General features: G+C 40.0%; 1 protein-coding gene across 2 annotated transcripts in view; it reads left to right on the top strand.

Annotated features, from left to right (window-relative positions):
* The window catches only part of PIK3C2B (phosphatidylinositol-4-phosphate 3-kinase catalytic subunit type 2 beta), a 112,801-nt gene that overhangs the window by 29,503 nt on the left and 61,170 nt on the right, over nt 1-22,128 (top strand). For both annotated transcript variants that reach the window (XM_063297537.1, XM_063297538.1), the window contains exons 3-8: nt 2,677-2,777; nt 3,812-3,966; nt 7,047-7,167; nt 18,441-18,552; nt 21,155-21,234; nt 21,641-21,704. In XM_063297537.1, coding sequence (XP_063153607.1) covers nt 2,677-2,777; nt 3,812-3,966; nt 7,047-7,167; nt 18,441-18,552; nt 21,155-21,234; nt 21,641-21,704 — 633 coding nt within the window. The remainder of the gene's footprint in view (nt 1-2,676; nt 2,778-3,811; nt 3,967-7,046; nt 7,168-18,440; nt 18,553-21,154; nt 21,235-21,640; nt 21,705-22,128) is intronic.

Genomic DNA, 22,128 nt, shown 5'->3' on the forward strand with positions numbered 1-22,128 from the left:
GGTTTCTAAAGTGTTGCACAAACTACAGAAGATACATGTTAAAAAAGCTGATATTTTTAGAAATAGCATGCATTTGAATTGCTATTAGCACACAAGTATTCGGAATATTGTGTACAATGTACACTAGCCTTTCCACTTCAGTTCTTTTAATAAGTATGTTGCAGCAGCATTCTGAGGAATAGGAAAAATAATTCTTTAGGCGTGAGTCATGCGGAGTATTTTTACCAGTTTATCTGAGATTGTGAGTGGACAGTGTCATATTTTTGAATATAAGAGTAAATGAGAAATACCTCTGAAACATAAAGGATATAAATACAAACAACTTCTCTAAATTTTGGGGGATTAACTTTCTGTGCATCTAGAAATGGCAGAAACTGCTGGCAAAGATCACGTAAGTAATTCTCTAATTTTGTTGTGCCGGAAAGTAATTACAAAAGAACATTAAAGCTGTCGTGACTGTCTATTGTGTTCTGTGTCCCCCTCCCACACCTCCTCACATTTCTCTAACTATTTAGTGGGTTAATTGCCCTGACAGTGGGACTTTTGTTTGCTTTGAAGAAGTGAATTGAAGCATTGGGTCCATGTGCGCACTCCATTTGGCTGAGCTTGGCATTCAAAGTGTTTCTGTCCCTACTTCCGCCTCATCCAACTGTGACATTTGGGAAAGAGGAACAAAATGAAACATTTTGAGAATTCTCCTTTAACCATTTTTCTGCTTGGCTGGGCCTTTAGTTACAGAATTATGGAGTTTTGTTTTGTTCTGTTTTTAATTTAAAAATTATACTACGTACTCTGCCCCGCAACCTGTATATCCAGCAGGAACCTGAAAATGCAAGAATATAAATAGATAGGCTGGATATCATGTGCAATCTTTATTTAATCTATAAAAAATAATCACGTGATATGTTTATTCAGAAGTAATCCCCAATCTGCCTGTGTTTAGAACTGAAAGTGAATTTCTGACAACTTAATTAAACTTCTTCCTATCCACATCATATGGAACTGAGTAGAATAAAATAATTATTGTCCCCCAATCCAAATATTTTTTTCAGATATTGCCTCAAAAAGGTTCTGAACTGGGACTTCAGCTACTTTTCCATAGAAAGTGTATGAGGCAGTAAGAGCCAATAACTATTATTTAGGGCTTCTACAGTTAGGTACCCTAGCAGACCTTCCATTTTCCATTTTAATGATGTTCTGCTCTTAAGGGGATTAAATGAAGCAGTTTGTGGCAGTTCCATCATCAGCAGTGTCTATGTTAACATCTATAATAATTCTGGTAGAATTATATCATTTTAGGGAACACTTTGTCCCAGGACTATACTGAATGATTATTCCTGATAAGATTTGGAAGAACAAAAAAAAAAGTCAGCTCAATAAATAACTATCCACTCTTTACTTTTGGTATCTACCATGCTGTGAAGTGATTATGTTGTGATTTTTAAAGTTATATCCCCCAAATGTTTATTACATTTATGGGTTTCCCATAAAATAATAGAAATCTTCCATAGGTATTTTTTTTAAAAAATCTATAAACAATATTTCAATATTCCAGCCTCTCAGTACTCACCTAATACAGTAATCTGATTATTCCTACGTATCTTATTCTGTTGCTCTTTAGGCTGATGGTTTAATTTGGGTACATATTAATTTCAGCTGTACTGATTAATCTCAGATGCATACTTTTATCCACCTTTATATTAATATATTCCAGTGTCCATTTCTATTAGCATATTCCAGTGGATCATTAGTTCTAGTAAAACCCAGTTTTCCTGATGTTAGTTAACATTTCTTTAGGTTCATCTGAAGGTATTTTGTCATCACAGCTATAAAAATGAGTGTATTCTCTCTTTAATCATCAGTATGGAGGAGACAGACAGAAAGATTTTTTTTTTTCCTGCTTCCTTAACATTAAGAAATGAGGCCAAGTAACAATTTGCTACCAAATACATTTACATCAGTAAATCTGCAATATAGTCTGTTATTAAAGGAAAACTAGTTTTCTTAAGTGAAGAAAAATACAACTGCAATGCAACAAAAACTTTGTAAGCATCCTTCTGGTCTCTAAGGTGCATCACTTGTATGTCAAAGTGGAAGTCAAGAAACAAGGATTGATTTTTAGGTGAGGTGGATTGTATCTATCATAATTCTCAGCCAACATATTTGAAAGAGAATTATGGGCTGAAATGCAAGTCTGATACCACGTGAGGTAAACAGTAAAATCTTATTTCCACAATAATCATTTTTGAAGAAAATGGAACAATACATTTACAAATCATTACAGATGTAGGCCTTGGACTACAGTATCTACATCTTCAGTTTTGCAACAAATATAACTCTAATATAATGAACCCTAAGGTCAAGTCACACACTGACTAGGCATTGTATCAGTTCATAGTAGTTCTCTGGTCCTCAAAATCTGTAAGCCAGGAAAAAATGACAAAATCTTTGCTGACTTAAAGGGAAATAATTGTGTTTATATTACATATGGAAAAGCAAACCAAGCCAAGAGTTGCTCCTGTTACATAATTCTGCCACATCCCTTGCTATACCTTAAACTGCTATATAAAGGGAATGCCTTAGAATAACTATGTACGTGGGATGGGGGATATCTACTCAAAGTGTTAATTCATTGATTGTGGAATTATTTCTCCCGCCCACCCCCCTTGGTATCAGGGCACTTCTCGGCATTATCCTGCGGCCAATGGTTATGAACTCTTTGAGGTTTCTGAGGAGAAGGATGAAGAAGTTGCTGCATTCTGCCATATGCTTGATGTGTGAGTACCAGTCTAGGATGGAAAATAACCCCTCACAGTCCATGGCTTTTCTCTGCCTAAAATTTCTCCTGCCACCAAATTTGTGTGTGTGTGTGTGTGTGTGTGTGTGAGAGAGAGAGAGAGAGAAAGAGAGATCAATGACCTAACTGCTTGAACCAATTTATTGCTTAATCCTTAATGCTTAGGGGGAAAAGTGCTCTTGGTCCAGAGATTATGTTGTGTTGTATTTAAGCAACAGTTTCAGCGAGCAGTGTCTTAACCTGTAAATGATCAGATAAACCTAGGGAAGATTATGATTCCTACCATAGTTCTCAGTAAAGTAGGAGTGACAGAGTAGAGAAGGCATTCTTCCATGCTTTTTAAATCAAGGAACTGAGGAGTGTCACAAGTAGAATTCTGTGAATTATCATAATAGCTCAATCCAGTGCAGTTTCATTCTGTGTCTTTGTCTAAGAGTGAAACTTTTCAGAAGGATGTTAAGCCAATATCTTTGATAGTCGTTTGTTCCATCTCGATGAGAATGTCTCTGCTTTGCAAATGTAATCCATTTCTCTCTGCATGGTGTTCCTCATTCTTTTTCAGCATGTTTACAGTTACACCAACTCTAGATTAGCACCAACAAAGTCTAGATTAGGATACAACTGAAGCAACAGAAGATTTGTGGAAATAGGAATATTGTCTCACTATTTAAGGATTCACCCATTTCCAGGACATATATATTCATTCATGTGATTCCATGGTGCATTGGAAATGCATGGCACATTTAGATGGGAATCTCAGACTGGATATTAACACAAGTATAGTATCTTAGAAAAGATAAAATGAGTAAATGTGAAAACCCAATTTACATCTCAAAGTCTTAATACCATGGTTTGAATTAAAGATGTGGAACAAATGAGGAAATTAAATGCAAATATCTTAAAATGAAGAGAAGGAAACAAAGAAGAAAACACAAAAACCTATCAGCATGGCATATAATTATACTAATTGTAATAGTGTATGTACTGATTGTTCCCATTTTGTCTTGTCCACAGATTGAGATCTGGCTATAGTACCAAGGATTACTCCCTCACTGGTTATGTCTGGAGCACTGTCAATCTCAGCCCTGAACATCTTGGCCATGGGGTTAGCTTGAAGGTGACGGTAGTTTATGATAGCCTACAAGAGCCTCTCACATTCACTTGTGATTGTAAGTTGTTGGTGTATACTAGGAATTCTCTTCAGTCTGTGCCAGCAGTGAATATTTATTTATTTATTTATTTTTCAAATTTGTGCTACCGCCCATCTCCCCCCAAAGAGGGACTCTGAGCAGTTTACAATAAGTTAATCAATTAAGCATTAAAAACAGTAATCATAATAAAGCATAAAATATAATACAATACAATATAAAAATAAAAAATAAAAATCCAGATGGCTACAAAAGATCGTAAAGATGAGGGGAGCACTCTAAGGTGCCAGCCATCCCATCCCCAGGACTGACTACCCACCCCCCACCCCACACACGGTGGCAAAGCCAGGTCTTCAGGGACTTCCAGAAGGTCAGGAGGGATGGAGCCTGCCTGACTTCCAGTGGCAGGATGTTCCAGAGGGCAGGTGCCACTGCAGAGAAGGCCCATTTCCTGGACCTCGCCAGATGGAATTCTCTTACAGATGGGGTCCGTAACTTGCCCTCTCTGCATGAATGGGTGGGACAGGTTGATGTCATGGAGATGAGACAGTCTCTCAGGTCACCTGGACCCATGCCATGTAGGGCTTTAAAGGTGATAACCAACACCTTGAATTGGACCCAGAAGCAAACTGGTACCCAGTGCAGCTTGATGTATCATGAATTGTAGCCTTTACTATGCTTCAACAGACATTTATTTATATAATTCATTTCTTTAATGAAGCCAAGACTTGTACTTGTACTTTAGCTTGATCTGGTTAAGCAGGTGAATCAATCTGATTCCTCAAAGTCAGATTTTTTGTTAATTACAAAATTCCTGCTCATGAAAGTATATTTCACTTACTGATTAATTTGAAATTGCTAAGTATGATGGATTTTTACAGACATTTTTTTCCTTTTCAATTTCCCAAAGTCTATTTAACATTTTTATAAGTTGTTACTTGGCTTCCTTACTTCAGTCATTTGGAGTTTTTGGCCTGATAGCATTATTGGGCTGATAGCCAGACACCTACCCTAATTTTGGCATGCTGGGTAGTAGACTGTATATTTTATTAGGAGGATATGTATTTGGATGGTTCTCTAGCTTGGTCCTACACTAAATATTTTCCCCACTTTTAATTCAATAAACTGAATTAGCCATTCTCTGAATATTAACAGCCATGTTTTCCAACAAAACCAGTCTAGATGGGTTTTTCCTTTTTTTTTTTTCCCCTTCCTTTTTGACAGGGATGATGCTTTGTCGTTCTTTGGTGATCCATACATTACAGACTTTTCTAGGGCAGTAATTTTCATCTTTTTGAGGCAAGAATACTAATACTAATCTCTGGGGGGAGATGGGCAGTGGCAAAATTTGACGAATAAATAATTGAATTGCGTCTGATGAAATGGGATCCATTTTTTAATGAAAATGTCTTTTATTCTCTTTCTGAATTTCTCAGGATATTTTTATCCTGCAAACATGTTAGTTATGATTTGTGCCTTATCTCCTGGGAACCCTGTTTTTTTTGTTTTGTTTTGTTTTTTTGCCAGAGGGAAACAGTTCTTAGGATCCATGTCAAATTAAAATTTCGAGTATTCAGGATAAGAAGTGTAAAACTTATACTGTCATGTTCACTGTTTCAATGTAGTTTATACATCGTAACGTTTCACATGCCATGGCGCTGACGCGCGTTTCTGGTTGGGAGGGAGCTGCTGTGAGACCTTGTACCAAGCTCTGTATGTGAAATCAGTACAAAGGAATGTGTTTGGGTTATGTTATCTGTTCAAGGACTTTTCCCGCAGACCATCAGAAACCGTTAGGAGCACCTGGGATTGTGGACTTGAGAAGATTCTATGGGGGGAGGGATTTCATTTGCACCTAGGGTTTTTAGTTTGAATTTGGCGCGCTTTCATCATTCTCAGCTTTCTTTCCGATCCTTCATGCTCTTCTTCAATAAATCAGATACCTTTGAAACCCTGCTTATGATTCTGATATCCATTAGAATAGGCAATCCTTACATATACTAGCACAGAACACTTACAATGCTTATAAATAGGACAGATTTGAATATTCATTGTCTCTTGCCCCATCAAACTACCCGTCCTCCCCTTTTCCTTTATTTTCTTTAGGGGAAAAAAAGATGCCATCTAATTGGTGAAATCTGTTTTTTAAGTCTGTGTCCTTTTGTAATTCCTGATTTATACTTTGAAGATTTGTGCTGGGCTCTCCCAACCTGCCACAATCTAGATGTACTGAATTATAACCATAAATATGTATTCCTAACCAGGATGACACCAAAATGACAAAATGTCCATCATGATGTTACCATGCAAATTCCATGCTTTCATATGTGTGTAGTGTCACAACATTGTGGCACACATTTCATCACTTATCTCCTGTTGCCCACACCATGGACATCTACAATTATAACTTCTGTAATTACCATCTAGCACAACAGCCACAAATAATGGGAACTAAAGTCCAAAGTGTCTGAAAGATAATAGAATAAGTATTCCGTGGTAAACCACATACATATTATTTTTTATTTATTTTACTTTTTAAAATTTATAACTTTTTTATTATCACTTGGATGCTCTGGTTTTTTGAGTACATTTATGACTTTACTGGAAAGAATATGAAATAAACGTAGGTAGTATCTTTAAAACATCAGTTGGAAGGAATAGATGCTTTGTTGCCTTGGTAAGTAGTAGCGCCTAGCTGATCTTGGTTGTTCTAAACAATTAAGCCAGTTAAGTCTTGGTTAGCATTAAGTCCTGGTTAGTATTTTGATGGGGAGCCACCTGGAAATTCCAGGCTGTTGGTTAGACTAAGAAAACCCCAGAAGAATAGGAAGCTGCTTCCATAATATTGCCAAGAAAGCATGGATGAAGTAACCATGGATGACTCAAGGACATATTTAGCTTTACCATTTTTATATGATTTATCGGCATCAATTCCTGTGATGGGAATGGCATGACTCCTCCATTGATGCCAGAAGAAATGAATCTACTGGACTAGTAGGTCTAAAAAGGGCTGATAGGCATGAGGAATTCCATGGGATTTTGTCTTGGAAATCATTATGCTGACTACTCTCCCCTTCCCTCCCTCCCTCCTACCCATGCAGGTTCCTCTACAGTGGACTTACTCATATACCAGACCTTGTGTTACACTCATGATGAATTGTGCAACATTGATGTGGATGATTTTGTTCTCAAACTATGTGGTTTAGAGGAATTCCTCCAAAAGTGAGTGAGTGGGTTTTATATATATATATATATATGTATATGTACATGAAAAGCTTAGATTGCAATCAGTGGAATTTGTTTTTGAATAGACATATAAAAGATTGCCATTGCCCTGTCTGTTTTTTTGTTTTTGTTTTGTCCTCATTGTGCATTTTCATCCTGTGATCTTGTGAACAGTGAAGAAATACGTAACCAAGTTTGCTTGTTTAACTATCTCAGTAACTCTCATTTCCACACGAATTACTTACAGTGTCTTTTAAAATCATCCAACAATAACTATGCCAAAGTAACAGTAATGACAACAGGTTTTATATCGCTTTAGTCTGCATGTGCTTACATATTTCCTTAAGTTAGAATAATCCCACAAAATCTTGTGTTAGATTTCTGAAGACTGAAAGATTGCCACACGTTGTAAAAAAGGTGGGGTTTGAATTTGTTAAATAAATAAATCGATGAATTTTTGCCATGTTTTCATGATATTAATCCAAATTGCACAGCCTCCAAGTTGAATACTTCTCAAATACTCTGGAATTGTTTTAGCATCTGCTAGAGTTGGGTTAGGGATATTTAAGTTTACAATATCTGAAATGATTTGCTCTATAAGAGATGTTGGTTGGCTTTGGAAAAATACAGTTAATGCTCTGTGTATGAAATGCAGGCTTAATAGGAGAGCTATTTCAAGAGCTGCTGTGACAACACTGATGCTTAAATAAATTAACAAATGAGCCAAATAAAAAACCACCTTCAGTTTAAAATCTGAGCAACTATAATGGAAGAGGGGATGCAGAGACATCCTCAAGCAGAAAATGTGGGAGATCTATACATTACTTGTTGCAGTTGAATAATTACAGCTGAAAACCGATTTGTGCTATCCTGACAGCTTTTCTACCATGGTCCTATTTGCATGTACATTGGCAAGGGTAGTCAAGGGATAATTAAATGATGCTGGTGTGTAAGCTGAGAACCACTGCAAATCCTTCAGACATGATTTTGTTTCTAGCAAGTTTTGATTGATAAATTAGTGACATAAATATTTCCTTTTATGTTTTGTTTTTGAACAACAAAAATCGCTTCTTTTTTCTTTTCATTGGAATTATGTCATTTTTAGAGTAGATGAAATCTCCCTTGGAGGAATAATGAAAATACCATATGCTTTCAAGGGAAAATCAATAACCTTCCTCATTGGTGAGCTGTCAGTCAACCAACCAGAAGCTAGTATTCAAAACATTTAGTAGACCATTCAGACCGCTCCTCCTGTCCTTCTTGACCACGGTGTGCTGTATTTCCAACCAGACAAATTACTCATTTATGTAGTATTGTAGTTTTAAACTTAAGAGCTTGTGGTCCGGTTACAGTGACTGAGTATGCAACCTGGCAACTGCAAACTGATTATTACTGGGAGCTGCTTGTTAAGAAATGGTCTTTAAAACCACAGAACTCTCAGAAGAGAACCATTTAATATGTGTGAGAGACAGAGAGCTGGAGAGCGGGTGCACTGAAAAGAAACAAACCTCCCAGATTCTGTGATTATGGGTAACTCTGAGAATTTTTTTTATGTATCTTTGTGGAAGTCTGCAACCATCAATGTGACTCAAACTACAGCCTGGCTTTCTTTTCATCGGTGAAAGGCAGTAAGTGGATACATGCACATATGTGTGCCTAAACAGCTCAGAGATCTCAACCTATCGCTTTTGGAATCACTTAATGTATTAGCACCTTTCAATATGCATTTTGAGTATTGGAAATCTCTTGTGGCTGCGATGAATACTAGGGATGTATTGGCTGCTTGTAGAATGAATTGAGTGAGCCACTGCAGAGGAATGGAAGAAGAGCGTACTGGACTTTAAGCCAAAGGATTAGTAGAAACTCTTCCAATTATTTCTTACTGAGGTTTTAAAATATTATTTTTACATGGTAGACACGTTGCTATAAGCAAAAAACCTCTTCCTTTTATGTAACATGACTTAATTAAAAACAGAAGCAAGACATTTGCATCAGAAGAATTAAAAAACTACACTGCCAACCTAGAACCCACAGGCGCCTCTTGCTTTGTTTTGATTTTCTTTCCAGAGAAATCTGGCACCATATTTATGGGAAGGAAAAGCCCTGTTTTATTATTGGAATCTATATCATAAAGGAAGGGAGGAGGCAAAGCTGCTTTCACCAACATGTGCCTTCCAGATGTGTTGAAACTACACTTCCCAGAATTCCCAGTCAGCATCAGCTTTATTGGCTGAGAATGCTAGGATTTGTGCTCCCAACATTTCTGGAAGGCAGTAGTTGGGGAAAACTGCTGTAAAGTGTACTGATGTGTGCTCATATTCTTGCTGTTGCAGATGCAATTAGATGATTAATGAGTTAGGATGGGATTAAAGATGTCAGCTTAAGCCCAATCTTTGTTTAAGATGATTCTTGGATCCTACTCATAATGCCTGTCTAACCATAACATGCTCTCTTACTGTCCTTACTCAGATATTTATTTTATTCCTTCCCTTCAAATTTGGGCCTCTAATTCATTCTGCCTAGACTAGCCTTTTTCAATTTGGTGTTTTGTGCTATGCTGGACTATAAACCCAATCCCCCAGTCAGCATGGCCAATAATCACGCTGCTTGGAGTGATGGAGAATGCACTTCAATGGAGCAGAGTGCCAGATTAGGGAGAAGTGGTTTAAAGGACACCTTTTTAGTCCCAGGTAGCTGAAGCTCTTTTCTTGCTCAGATAGGCAAGTAATGTTGACAAATTACCAGTGGTCATTTGAACAGTGAATTCTGCCTTCTATTTTACAAATGGCAAAGTGCAACCTGTTCTTCACTTGCTAAATTGTGGTTTTCTTATAAGAAGGTTGATATTTTCTGCTGTGCTTAATGCAAGGGAAACTGCTGTCGTGTTTGTATACAAGGACAGCTTTGTTAGCGTGCGGGAAGGCACCATTCCGTCTTTCTTTTCTCCTTAAACACAGCCTTGCAGAATCCTTCCCATATGTGTTGCCTTATACCTTTGTCAAAAGAGAGAAAAGCAGCAGTTTTGCTTTTGAAAACTAAGCCATGAAGGCGGTAGACTGTCATTTATTGTCCCTGTTTTGAAGGTCAAGCACAATAATCTGTGCTTTGTAGGTGTTCCTTGAATACTAACGAATGTACAAATGCTTGGTGGTTTTTAGGGGGAATAAACAATCAGTCAAAACTCAAATATGGTATATCCTGTAAAAACTGCTCCTACAGCTTTTTGTGTGTGGGTGTGTGTGCGCAGATTGAAATTAGTTGTCCTGCCCCTTCTCTTCCCTGCCATACATCCGCCTCCTTGGCAGGACACTGAGTTCTGGATGAAGAGAGCAGAAGTGCTCCTTGCTGCCCCTTCATCCACGTGGAAATAGCTCTAATGACCTGATGTGCAAATGCCCTGCTTTATTAACAATGGCCCAAATGATCCTTAGAAAACCGTTTTCTTCCTAAGCTGTTCCTCCCTTCTGGAATGTTTTGCTTAGCTTTAATTTGTTCTCACCCCCTAATATTAACTGGAGAAGGATTAGCAAGGCTGACAGTAGATAATAGCAATGGTCCACATGCCTTCCACCCTAATGCTGCTTTGACCTCCTCAGATGAGGGTTGTGACTGTAGTGATAATCATGGGACAGCCCATTATTTATTTATGTATTATGTTTCTATCTTGCTATAGTCAAATGACTCTTGGGGGTTAACACAGTATAAAAAAAACATTTGAAACATCCACAGTAGGAACAAAAACAGCATAAAATCAAAAGAACATAATAAAATAGCAACTCAATAATAAAACAGCTCAAAAAATACCACTGAAATGGTCCAGTCTAATTAGAATGCTCTCCAGAACAGTTCTGTTTTTGCATCTTTCTCAATGCAGTCAGGGAGCCTGATCTCCACAGGGAGGCTATTCCATAGAGCCAACACTGCTACCAAGAAGCAGTGGCTCCTGGCCCAACTCTCTTTACCTCCTAAAAGTGGGACATTAGGAGCAGTTTCTCCCAAGAGGACCTGATAAGTTGGGTTGACTCTGGTTGGACCAGGTGGTTACATGGGTACCCAGGGCCCAAAGCCATAACCAGCACATTAAATGACATGTAGAAGCTACTTGGTAGCCAGTTCAGAGCCCGTAGTAAAGAGACTTCCAGAGGCTGGTTCCAGTTAGCACTTGGGCCACTGCATTCCAGACAAACTGCAGCTTCCAGATGGATTTTAAAGTTGGCCCCAAAATACATTGTATTAGTCTAACTGGATGGTAATATGGGCATGAGTTACTGTTAGAAGGTTCTCTTGCACCTTGCAAGGCTGCAACTGATGCACTAGCTGAAAGCCACAGTTTCCACCCACTGCATTAGAGCCATGAATCCAAAAAGACCCTAAAGTCATGAATCTGCTCCATCAAGGGTAGTTCCTGCCTGCCCCAAGTTAACCCTGGTGTTGATGGAGGACCTCAGTGGACAAACAGTACCTCTTATCTTGTTTGGGGGTTCAGTGTCAGCCAAGTCTGTTCCATCCAGATCCTGAGAGCCTCCAAGGACCAAGAAAGGACTTCATCAGCCTCTCCCCTATAGTCCAGGGGGCAATATAAAGTTATCTTTATATTTGGGATGCACTATCACCAGACTGTTATATCTGGTGATAGTGCATCCCAAATTACTGGATAACTTCACCCAGCAGATTCGTATAGGTGTTAAAAATTAGGGGGGAGAGGATAGATTCCTGTGAATTCTGCAAAGCAGGGGCCACTGAGCCAACTTCTCCTCGCCCATTACCTCTGCCTGAACCTGTCCTCTGCAAGATAGCGCCTCCAATTCCCAACCCCATAAGGTGATTCAGTAAAATATCATGGTTGGTGGTATCAAAAGCTCTTGAGATATCAAAATGAACAAGGAGAGGGACACTTGTTTTCTTTTTTTTCTTGCTGCAGGGCCAGGTGAGCAAGTATTCTGGTGATCATTTGCATTCATTGGAGAAGTGCATTTTAACCACTTTCTTTAACCAGGGCAAATCCACATAGCGTCTCTGTCACTGGCACAGAAATATATAGGAAAGAGTGAAGGAAAGGAAGTCTTCACTGTCATGTGACCCCTGAACTATAATTCCTGCATCCTGGTAGATCCTTCTGCTGCAAATTCACTGGAAACTATCAGAGGCAGAACTTCCTGTTGATTTTGGCAGGAAATAATATAAAACAATGGTAAAATGCTATGCTAAACTTCAAGTAAATTTAACATGACAAGAAAGGGAGGTGGCTTGGAATGTACAAATTCCCCCCAAAAATGGGAAGGAGAGAAGGGCCCCTAAATTATATCCGCTTTGAACAGTCCCTCTCAGATGCTGACAACAGCAATAAAATAATAATTTTAAAAGACTGGCACCTGGGGTGAAAATCTACCCATCTCTGCTCTAAATAGTCCTGTGCTACTGCCCCGCTTGCATTTTAGCCTGTATAGTACAATAGTTAGATATTTTTTTTAATCCATGGTGTTCATGGCAACACTGAAACCAAGGGCAAGTATAGCACAAAGAACAGCATAGGCTTCCTACATGCTATCAAGTCTCAGTACAAATAGATGGCCTGATTATTTTATTGTTCTGACACATAACAATCTAGACACCGGTGCATTTCATTCAGAGAGGCTCTGCAACCTGCCCAGTGGTTGCATATAAAATGTTCATTTTATTTACAACATTAATGTGGCTGCCAACTCAAACAAAGTGACTCTGGGCAGCATACAAAAGGTCAGCAACAAAATGGAACACATTGAAGACCAACTAAAACAATGAAGTGGCGACCAGACTAAAATACAATACAACCCAACCAACTGGAATTCCACTCATCCAGACCCAAAACCTGGGGAAAGATGTCTTAACTGCCCTTCTAAAGGCCTGCATGTTTGGGGCCAACCATATTTCAGGGGGCAGATTGTTCCAAGAGTTAGAGGCTACCACCCAGAATGCATGCCTCTGAGGTCCCATAAGTTGAGGGAACCTGGAATGTGCCATCTTATTGGAGCAAGTGAGATCAGCAGTTCTGCAAATATCCTGGTCCTGTGCAGCATACGCTTTATTGATGATAACTAGCACCCAGAAGCCTACTGCAAGCCAGCTCAGTTTGTGAAGAAGAGGTGCCATATGGGCATAACGAGGAACACACATGACTACCTCTGCTCCTGCATTCTGGACCAATTGAAGTCCCCACCCGACCCCCAGTCCAGCAATTGGTGCAATTGGTGCATAAGACAAAGTTGTTCAAAGACCTTCCTGGCCACAGCTGCTACCTGCTCTACCAGCAAGAACTGTGAGTCCAAGAGGACCCCCAAATTGCACACAGAGTCTAAACAGGGTACTGTCCACTCAGGCTCAAGAATACAAGCTCTCCTGTTCCCAGATCCATTGACCCAAGATTCACAGCTACTGTCCATTTCCTCAGGATTAATAGGATCAAACTCATCCCAGATAATATCACAAGACTGAGCCTCAGTCAACTCCGTAGGTCTTGCCTAGTTGGAATCCAACTTGGCATGAATCCAAGTGATTTTATCCACCAGGTGTTGAGAATAGTCTTCACAGCAACTCTGCAAGTGCTCCCCTGGCCCCTCCTCACCCAGTAGGGATTGAGTTGCCCTGAACTGGGCTACCAGGCAACACTCATAGGACACAATAAGAGCTGAGAAATAAGTATGTTTTGCCACTTTTATTACCACTGGGTAGGCCCTAATAAAGACTCTGTACCTAGTTGGATTCACTTCTAGTTTTCTTATAGGTGTCTCTTTCTGGGTTGTCCTCAGGAGGTCCTCTGTAAACCATGGGGTACATAAGGGTCTGCGCACAGGGAGAGGCCTCTTAAGCATGATCCAAGCTAAGGCTGCTGCTGCCTCATTCCAACCAATGACCGAGGCCTCTGCTGAACCATTATTAAAGCCTCAGGAACAACCCCAAGCTCTCTCTGAAACCCAGCTGGGTCCATTAGGCTCCTAGGGCAGGCTGATTAAACACCAGGGTCAACAGGGAGTGATCTGGCCATGACAAGAGACGGTAATATGTCAGCCCTTCAAGGTAGATCAGATCAGGAAACCAATGCCAGGTAGGTCAGTACTACTTTTATTGTAAAGCTACAGTAATAAAATCTTGCAAGTCTGATTGCATTTCCCTCCTCCCTTTTATCTTTGTGTGAACTAGGGAGGGACTTGCCTAAGATGTTTACTTACGTTACATTCTTGCCCTGGACTCAGGCTCCTTTTATCTGACCTTTGCCTTGGTAGTGGCTGTTCCTCCTGTTGCTTAAGGCCATTACATAACATCCCTTGTTGTCCTAACAGCCAGGGAACACGCTGAGACAAGGAACTGGTCTCTAATGTTTATTGCTAGTACATAACAGGAATCCTAACAAACTGAAGAAGCGTGGGAAAAACCCAGACATATAAACCCCAAAGGTTAAGGCGGTCCCGATCTGTGTCTCTTTGAATGGCTGACCAATTCCTCAGTGCTACGCATGCGCTTAACAGTCTGGATGGGAGCCCCCTGCTCGCCATCCTTACTCATGACACTTGTCATGGCCAGATGGTAATATCCCCAACAATAGATCACATTGCACCTGCCCTGAGACAGATCTAATATCGTGCGTGCGAACACGCACACACACACCCATCATGGTCAGGCCCATAATAAGCTGGGACAGATCCATGGTTGCTGTGATGGTCATAAACTCCTGGGCTGCCTCTAAGTTTGTCTCTAGGGAAGGCAGGTTGAAGTCCAGAACAGTAAGCCTGGGAGCTCTACCATCAACTGGACTGCATTGAGCAGCATGGGGAGGAGAGCTGCTATGCAGCAGTGAGGCTGATACAATAGCAGCAATACCAACTGGTCCCAAAGGCCCAGCCTCACAAGTAGCATCTCACACATGGCTTATCTGCAAGGCAGCACCCCCAACAAACCTTAGTCTCCCAAAAAACAATAGCAACACTCCCACCCCCCATCCCAGCCCTGGAGAGGAGCACCCCCTTACCCCCTGGGCCCAGCCAGATCTCAGTAATACATGCCAGATATATGGAGGGATACAAAGCTTTGTACATAAACTAATGTTCTGAACTGCTGATCTCTCCTTTCAGACAGCTATCCCCAGGGTAACTTTGCTGCAGTTTTGGCTTAATGTTCCGCAACATTTTTGTAGCTTCTCTTGCTGACTCAGCAATCAGTAATAAATCGCTTTTATTCTCAAAGCAGAAATGCTGTAGCGTACAGCACTTTTGAGTATGTCGATGACAAACTCAGACAAAAGGGAAGAATACTCGTTATTTTTATGTATTTAAGCATGGATTACAAAATCCATAATGGCAATATTGGAAGATAAGGTGAGGAGGTAGGATATTGTTCTGAAAATATAATCTAAGCAAATGACAATCTGTTCATCTTCTAAAGTGACAATGCTTTTGAGTTTGAGTTTTGTTTTTATAATTTTTTTTTAAAAAAAACTGAGGAGAACACTGGGAAACTGACAACTTTTCCCCCAGCTTCTAAGCAAATATTTTGTTGATATCAAATGAAAAGAAGGGGATAGAAATGAAAGACGTAACTCAGACATCATGCCTGTTTTCATAAATCCGTGCAACTGTCATGGTTCACAACCTTGTAATGCTGCTAAATAACTTGTGATGCTTTTTTTCCATAAGGACCACCCAATTAGCATTCTGCATAGCCTGACATGCAGAAGGAGTGAGGTTTCTCAGAAACGTTAGTCAATCTGCACATCTTGCTCTTCCTGGAAATAAGACAAATGTTTCTTCCTGATCTTGATTCATTTGGAAGCCTAGATTTATCACAATATTTGTTTGGTGCTGCCTTAGTTAAGCTTCTTACTTGCAAGACTTATAGTGTGGTGTTTCAAATGTCAACACCTTGCATCTTCCACTTTTTTTATTGTTAACATTGTGCCCATATAGAGGAATGCTAATAATTCAGTTAGCCTATAAGTGATAATTTTTGTCTTATATGTTCCAATTTTAGTAATAAAGGCAAGGGTGTCTTCAGTGTATATAAGGAAAAGACATTGTAATATATTCTAATGCTTCCTATCATATGCTAGACCCCATCATTTCCCCATTATTACTGAAAAGCAAATTCATCAGGCTAAAACTAGATTTGAAATGGATTTGCTGCTACTTATTTGGATAACTGGGAGAGAAGCTAGAATCTGGAATGTAGAAATCTGCCTAATAGCAGAAAGGTTCCTTGGCCATCTTGTCATTTGGCCTGCTCTGATTAGCAACAGTTATCCTGAATCTCTGGCAGGAAGTCTTTCACATCACCTGTTATATTTGAGGCTTCCACCCTATCCTTTGGGAGCCCTTTTTATTATGGCTGGTCTACAGGTGCAGTTTTGTTCTTCTAGTTTGTTGTGTTCTTTTTTTATGTGTTTTAAAAAAAAATATCCAGAGTTTTCAGGGAATTGGGTGGCCTTGAAATTGGATAAATAAATAAACTAGGAAGTAAACCCAACATCTTCTGCATGAAAAGTATATGCTGAAACACTATTGTCCTTTAGCTATCAGTGGGCTGTAGCAATTCTTTCTCACTTCCAAAAATAGTCAAGAAACATCCAGGGAGGACATCCATGGATGCTCACCTCTTACAACAGACTGTCTCCTTGCTTCTGTAGGATGCAAAATGATTGTGGGGCAGAGTAGCAGCGGAGCAAGCCAAGGAGAACAGCACCAGAAGCCGTTGGTGCCTCCCTGCCCAGCCATTGGATTGTAGATGACCAGCCCAAAATTATATACTTAACTAGTTGGTTGAGTCCTAATTCACTGTATCCAAGAACATAGGAGCACATAATGCCATTAAAATAAAAATTCACCTTTTAAAATAATCGGTGTGGTATCTGAATTAAGTGTTGCAAATTGCCTGCATATCAAATGAATATTTTTTACAAGTCTTTAAGATTTTGTAGCACTTCCTTAAAATAAAAGACTATTCTGGTAGCACTTCTGACTTTTTAAAAAACTTCTTTTCCCAGCCTTTGAGATTTTGTTTTACTCTGCTTTTCTTTCTTCCCTTTAAAAGCAGCACACCCTCTCTTTCTCTCTCTCCAGCCCCTGAGAATCACTTTTTTGTAATGACAGCTGTGCTGTTTAGGGCAGGCCAGGATGTAGGGTGGAGAGAGATAAGTACTAACTTTTCCTTTTAGACTAGCAGGTAAAAGGGCCAGACTTCCTGCTGCGGCTATATGAGGTGACCGCCCCTTCCTCCTGAGCCCTTCCAACCATTTCTTTTACTGGAGGGGAGACTGCGCAGGCCACGTAGCCTGTCCTGGGCACTCTAAATTAACCTGCTGTCTTTGATATCCCTGAGCAGAGGAACTGCTTTATTACTTGCAAATTCTATTGTCTTCTATACATAAAAGGTATCTCCTTCCCATTCTTGACCTTTCCCTTAGACAGCAAAATGACTTGGTCTGACCTTGAACATTGTATTGAACCCTCTATTGGTATAGCTTCATTATGATTGTGAACAACAGTCCAAATTTTGTTTACAGGACTTCATAAAATTTGGGTTTAGAAGCATCTGAATCTCAAATTGTTTTGGTAGATACAAGCTTCCGGGAAATGGTGGAATAGTCATCTTTGGTTTCCTGTTTCTTTTTCTGTCAGTCAGGGTTTTTTTTAGTTTAAATCACATACTACAAAATTAAATTAGTCTACCTTTAATTCTTAAGAGTCACAAGCTTTACCTGCTACATTTGTTTTCCACTGGACAATGGAAAACCATAAATGTGTGTGTGTGTATACATACATACATATATATACACACACACACAAACATACATAATAACGATGATTGAATTTGCAAATAGCTCTCTTGAGGAAGAGAACTGAGGTAGACCGTATAACGAATTGCATGATTTGCTCATTGTCTCCAAGCCAAGCAGTTGTAGAGGTGGATATCCTTGTCCTCCACTATACACAGAATCATGGGTGTCCAGGGGGTGAGGAGATGGGGCAAGAGGAAGCAAGGGATATCAGATGCATCATGACATCATTGTAGAAAGAACATGAATTATGTAATTTGTGTCAGTTGTGCCCCCTTGCTGTCATAAATTACATAATTTATGTCATTTGCACAATGATATCATGGCTTGCACCTGATGCCTATGTGTAGGCCAGTATACATCTGGTTAACAGGGATTTTAGAAGTCTTTGCTACTAAATAGTCTCGGTAATATACAGGGGGAAAAAAAACTTTAATTACATTTTCTATATTTGTTTGTATCATTCCAGCAAACATCCACTAGGAAATCATGAATATATTCAACACTGCAGGAAGTTTGACATAGATATCCAGTTGCAGCTGATGAAGAGGAAGGCTGTTTGCAATGACCTGGCTAGGACGGTAAATGCCTGGCTAGTAAACATAAAAACAGGCTCAGACAAAATTGTTGCTTTTTAGCCATGTATTATCTCTGCCAGTTCTAATTCAGATGAAACACGTGCTGTACTTCCTCTAAGGTCATCATATAAGAGTATGTATGGATGGTAGAAAATCACTTCTTATATGTTGGGGGCTAGGACAAGATCTTAACTTAAACTCTTCATATTATTTTTTAATATTAACATTTGTTTGAATGTTTTTCATTCATAATCAACAATGGAGCTGCATTTGCCACTGTTGCTTGTCTAGCTGTAAACCTTTGGTTCAGGACTGTAGCTTTATTCATTCTTAATGAGGAACAGCAAGAATCAGCATGTGTCTAATACAAGAGGGGAGCAAATGCTCTCTACAGTCTTAGACCCATTTTTGTGGTCCCTGGAGGCATCTGAGATTACACTGCTGACATTCAGTACCACAAATATAATCCCTCTCATAATAAAATATACCCTAAGAGAGCTGTGCTAATCGTTTTTGAGGCTTAATATATATTTGAAGTATAAATAAATAAATTTAAAAAGATCCCCTCCCCAAACGTCCCCAAATAAACCCAAAAGCTCAGCCCTGCCCCCTCTGGTAATATCACTGGCATGCCCACCAAAGTCCTCAGAGGCAAATTGCAATTATCATAGTAACTCCAAAGTATGGCATCTGTTCAATGCCACCTGCAATGTAGAGTCCATCTCTGATACCAAATATGACTTTGATCAGATGTGCTGATACATGGGAAGTGAGAACAACAACGATCAAGCCTGAATGTCTCTTTATGCAGAGGAAGGGTAGAGTAATTTAGGGAGAATATTTGTTAGAGCTAGTAGCTTCATTTTACACCTGGTTAACACTGCCGCAATTAAAGTGTCTGTTGCACTGCAACAGCCACAGTGATATTTTATGTAGGACAAATTGCATCTCCCCACTATTAGAGAAATTATTGGTGATGTAACTTCAAGACAACAGCCTTAATAAGGATGACAAGCTGGTAGTGATTCATAAAAGAGTGGGTCTATGCACCAACACTCAAGAGCTGAATCCTTTGCTTTAGTATTTCTGTATAACAGACCAGAAAACAGTTAAGGCAACGGGCTAGAAACCAGGAGACTGAGAGTTCTAGTCCCACCTTAGGCATGAAAGCTGGCTGGGTGACCTTGAGCCAGTCACTCTTTCTCAGCCCAACCCACCTCACAGGGTTGTTGTTGTGGGGAAAATAGGAGGAAGGAGTATGAGGTATGTTTCCTGCCTTGAATTATTTGTAAAAATAATAAAGGTGGGATAGAAATTAAAATAAATAATAAATAAAATCATCTGCTTAGCATATTAAGATACCTTTTTCCAGTGGGCAGTCCTGCAGGTCTATTCTGCTTGCCTCAGAAATCTATATCAGATTTAGAAACTATGTTTTCTAGAAACAAGATTGTTCCTGCTAATGAATAAATAAGTAACCCTTTTGTCAGAGAGAAATTCAGTGCCCTATCTCTTGTGAAACTGATTTAAGCATCTAATATCTTTTGTAGTTAAAAGCATCATTCATTCTTTCAATTTATATGGCCAGTCATAAGGGCTCTGGGTAGCATACAAGGGTTAAAAACAACAATTTAGCAGCAACCATAATGTCCAAGGTCACTAATACAACCCAACTCATAACCAACAGAGCTTGCCTAACCATCTGGCCCAAATACCTGGGGGAGCAGCCAGGTCTTTAATAGCTTACAAAAAATTAACAGGGCTGGGGCCATCTGGATCTCCAGAGGGATGTTGTTTAATTGGGCAGGTGCTGCCACAGAGAAAGCTTGACTCTGGGGTCTAATAAGATGACATTATTTAATGGAAGGAACCCAAAGCATGCCCTCCCTGCTAGATGTGGTAGGATGAACAGAGAGTATGGGAGTCAGGCTGCCTGCAAATAGCCTGGCCCTGTGCCATCTAAGCTTTATAGGTAATGACCAGCACCTCCCAGAAATCCACTGGGAGCTAGTGCAGCTCGCAGAGCAGTGGTGCTATATAGGCTTTAAAAGAAACACCAAAAAAGTCCATGTCACTGCATTCTGGAACAGGTGCAGCTTCTGAATGCTCTTCAAGGGCAGCTCTGTGTAGAGCACATTACAGAAATCCAAATGGGAGGTGACTAAGGTGTGAGTCACTGTGAGCAAGGTCCAGGAATGGGTGCAGTTGGTACACAAGGTGAACCTGTGAAAAGATCCTCCTAGATATGGCTGCCATTGGCTCTTCAAGCAGGAGTCATGAGTCTAGGAGGACCCCTAAGTTGCGCACTAAGGAAGTGTCCCTCCATTCCGATGGAAAATCTCTGGATCCTTGGCAGGGGATTGGGGGCTTTAAAACCCACAGCCACTTGGTCTTGCCAGGGTTCAGTGGAGGCCTCAGTCCAAACCCCAACAGCCTCCAGGCACTGGGTAAACACCTTTATGGCATCACCTGGTTGGTCCAGGGCAGAGATTTACAACTTGGTTCGTTATCAAAGAGTAGCACAAGCAGCTTTGCAGCAGGCAGCCTTAGCAAGTCTAATAGAGACGTTTTAAGTATTGTTGAGTAACTGCCTTTCTTAATGCAGATGAATGATGACCAAAGTCCTTCTACACTCAACCACTATGTTCATCTCCAGGAGAGGCCAATCAAGCAGACCATCACCAGGTAAAAAATATGAATGAAACTGCAGTGTAATTGGCAGAGAAGCTGTACATATATTGAGCCTCTGTGGACTATACAGGCTAATGCTAAATGACAAAAAGACACTTAAAGAGACATAGCACTATTTGAATTGTTGATGTAGGCCAGCTGTGTTTTGCAGGCCATATAGGGAAAATCTGTAACTCACTGGTAGGACATATGGTTGGCATGCAAAATATTCCAGGTTCAACCCTTGGCAGTTCCAAATATGGCTGGGAAAAACTTGTGGCTGAAAAATCCGAAGAATTGCCAGTCAGGACAAACAGTTCTGAGCTACAAATGTGCATATAGGTTTGACTTGAGATAAATCTCCTTCATATGAAACAAACATTTTCTATACTGAGCTGTTTATTATTGCTTCTTCCTATAGGCAGGCGCTAACCCTTCTTTTTGATACTTTCCACAATGAGGTTGATGCATTCCTAGCAACTGAGGTAAGAGGGCAGTCTTGGGATTAGGGGGGCAGGGATTAGGGGGACAATATCAGGAGATGGCAAGTGCATTGGACCCTCTCATGGGCTGGACATGTTAGTAGCAGTACCACACCAAGACCCCAGGGGTCCTATACTGAAATCAAAGTGATGAATCCCCCCAGCAGCAGCACCGGCTGCCTAAGACAACTGGTGGGTTGGGTTTGGTGCTGCTGCAACTGTTGTGTTTATCGTCCTCAAGATAAAACAGCATGGAGTGGAGAGACTGCCACACATGAGTAGCTTTGTAGAGTTTCATTGCTGCTGCCACCATTAAGGAACCCATCCTAGGTGGGCAGTACTGAGGTCTCTGCTGGATTCGGTGCTAGTCTTGCCTGAAGGATACTTTTCCATATATTTGGAACCTAGTACTTTGCTGTATTATTTT

The sequence above is a fragment of the Candoia aspera genome, chromosome 3 (assembly GCF_035149785.1).
Source record: "Candoia aspera isolate rCanAsp1 chromosome 3, rCanAsp1.hap2, whole genome shotgun sequence".
NCBI classification, from domain to species: Eukaryota; Metazoa; Chordata; class Lepidosauria; order Squamata; family Boidae; genus Candoia; species Candoia aspera.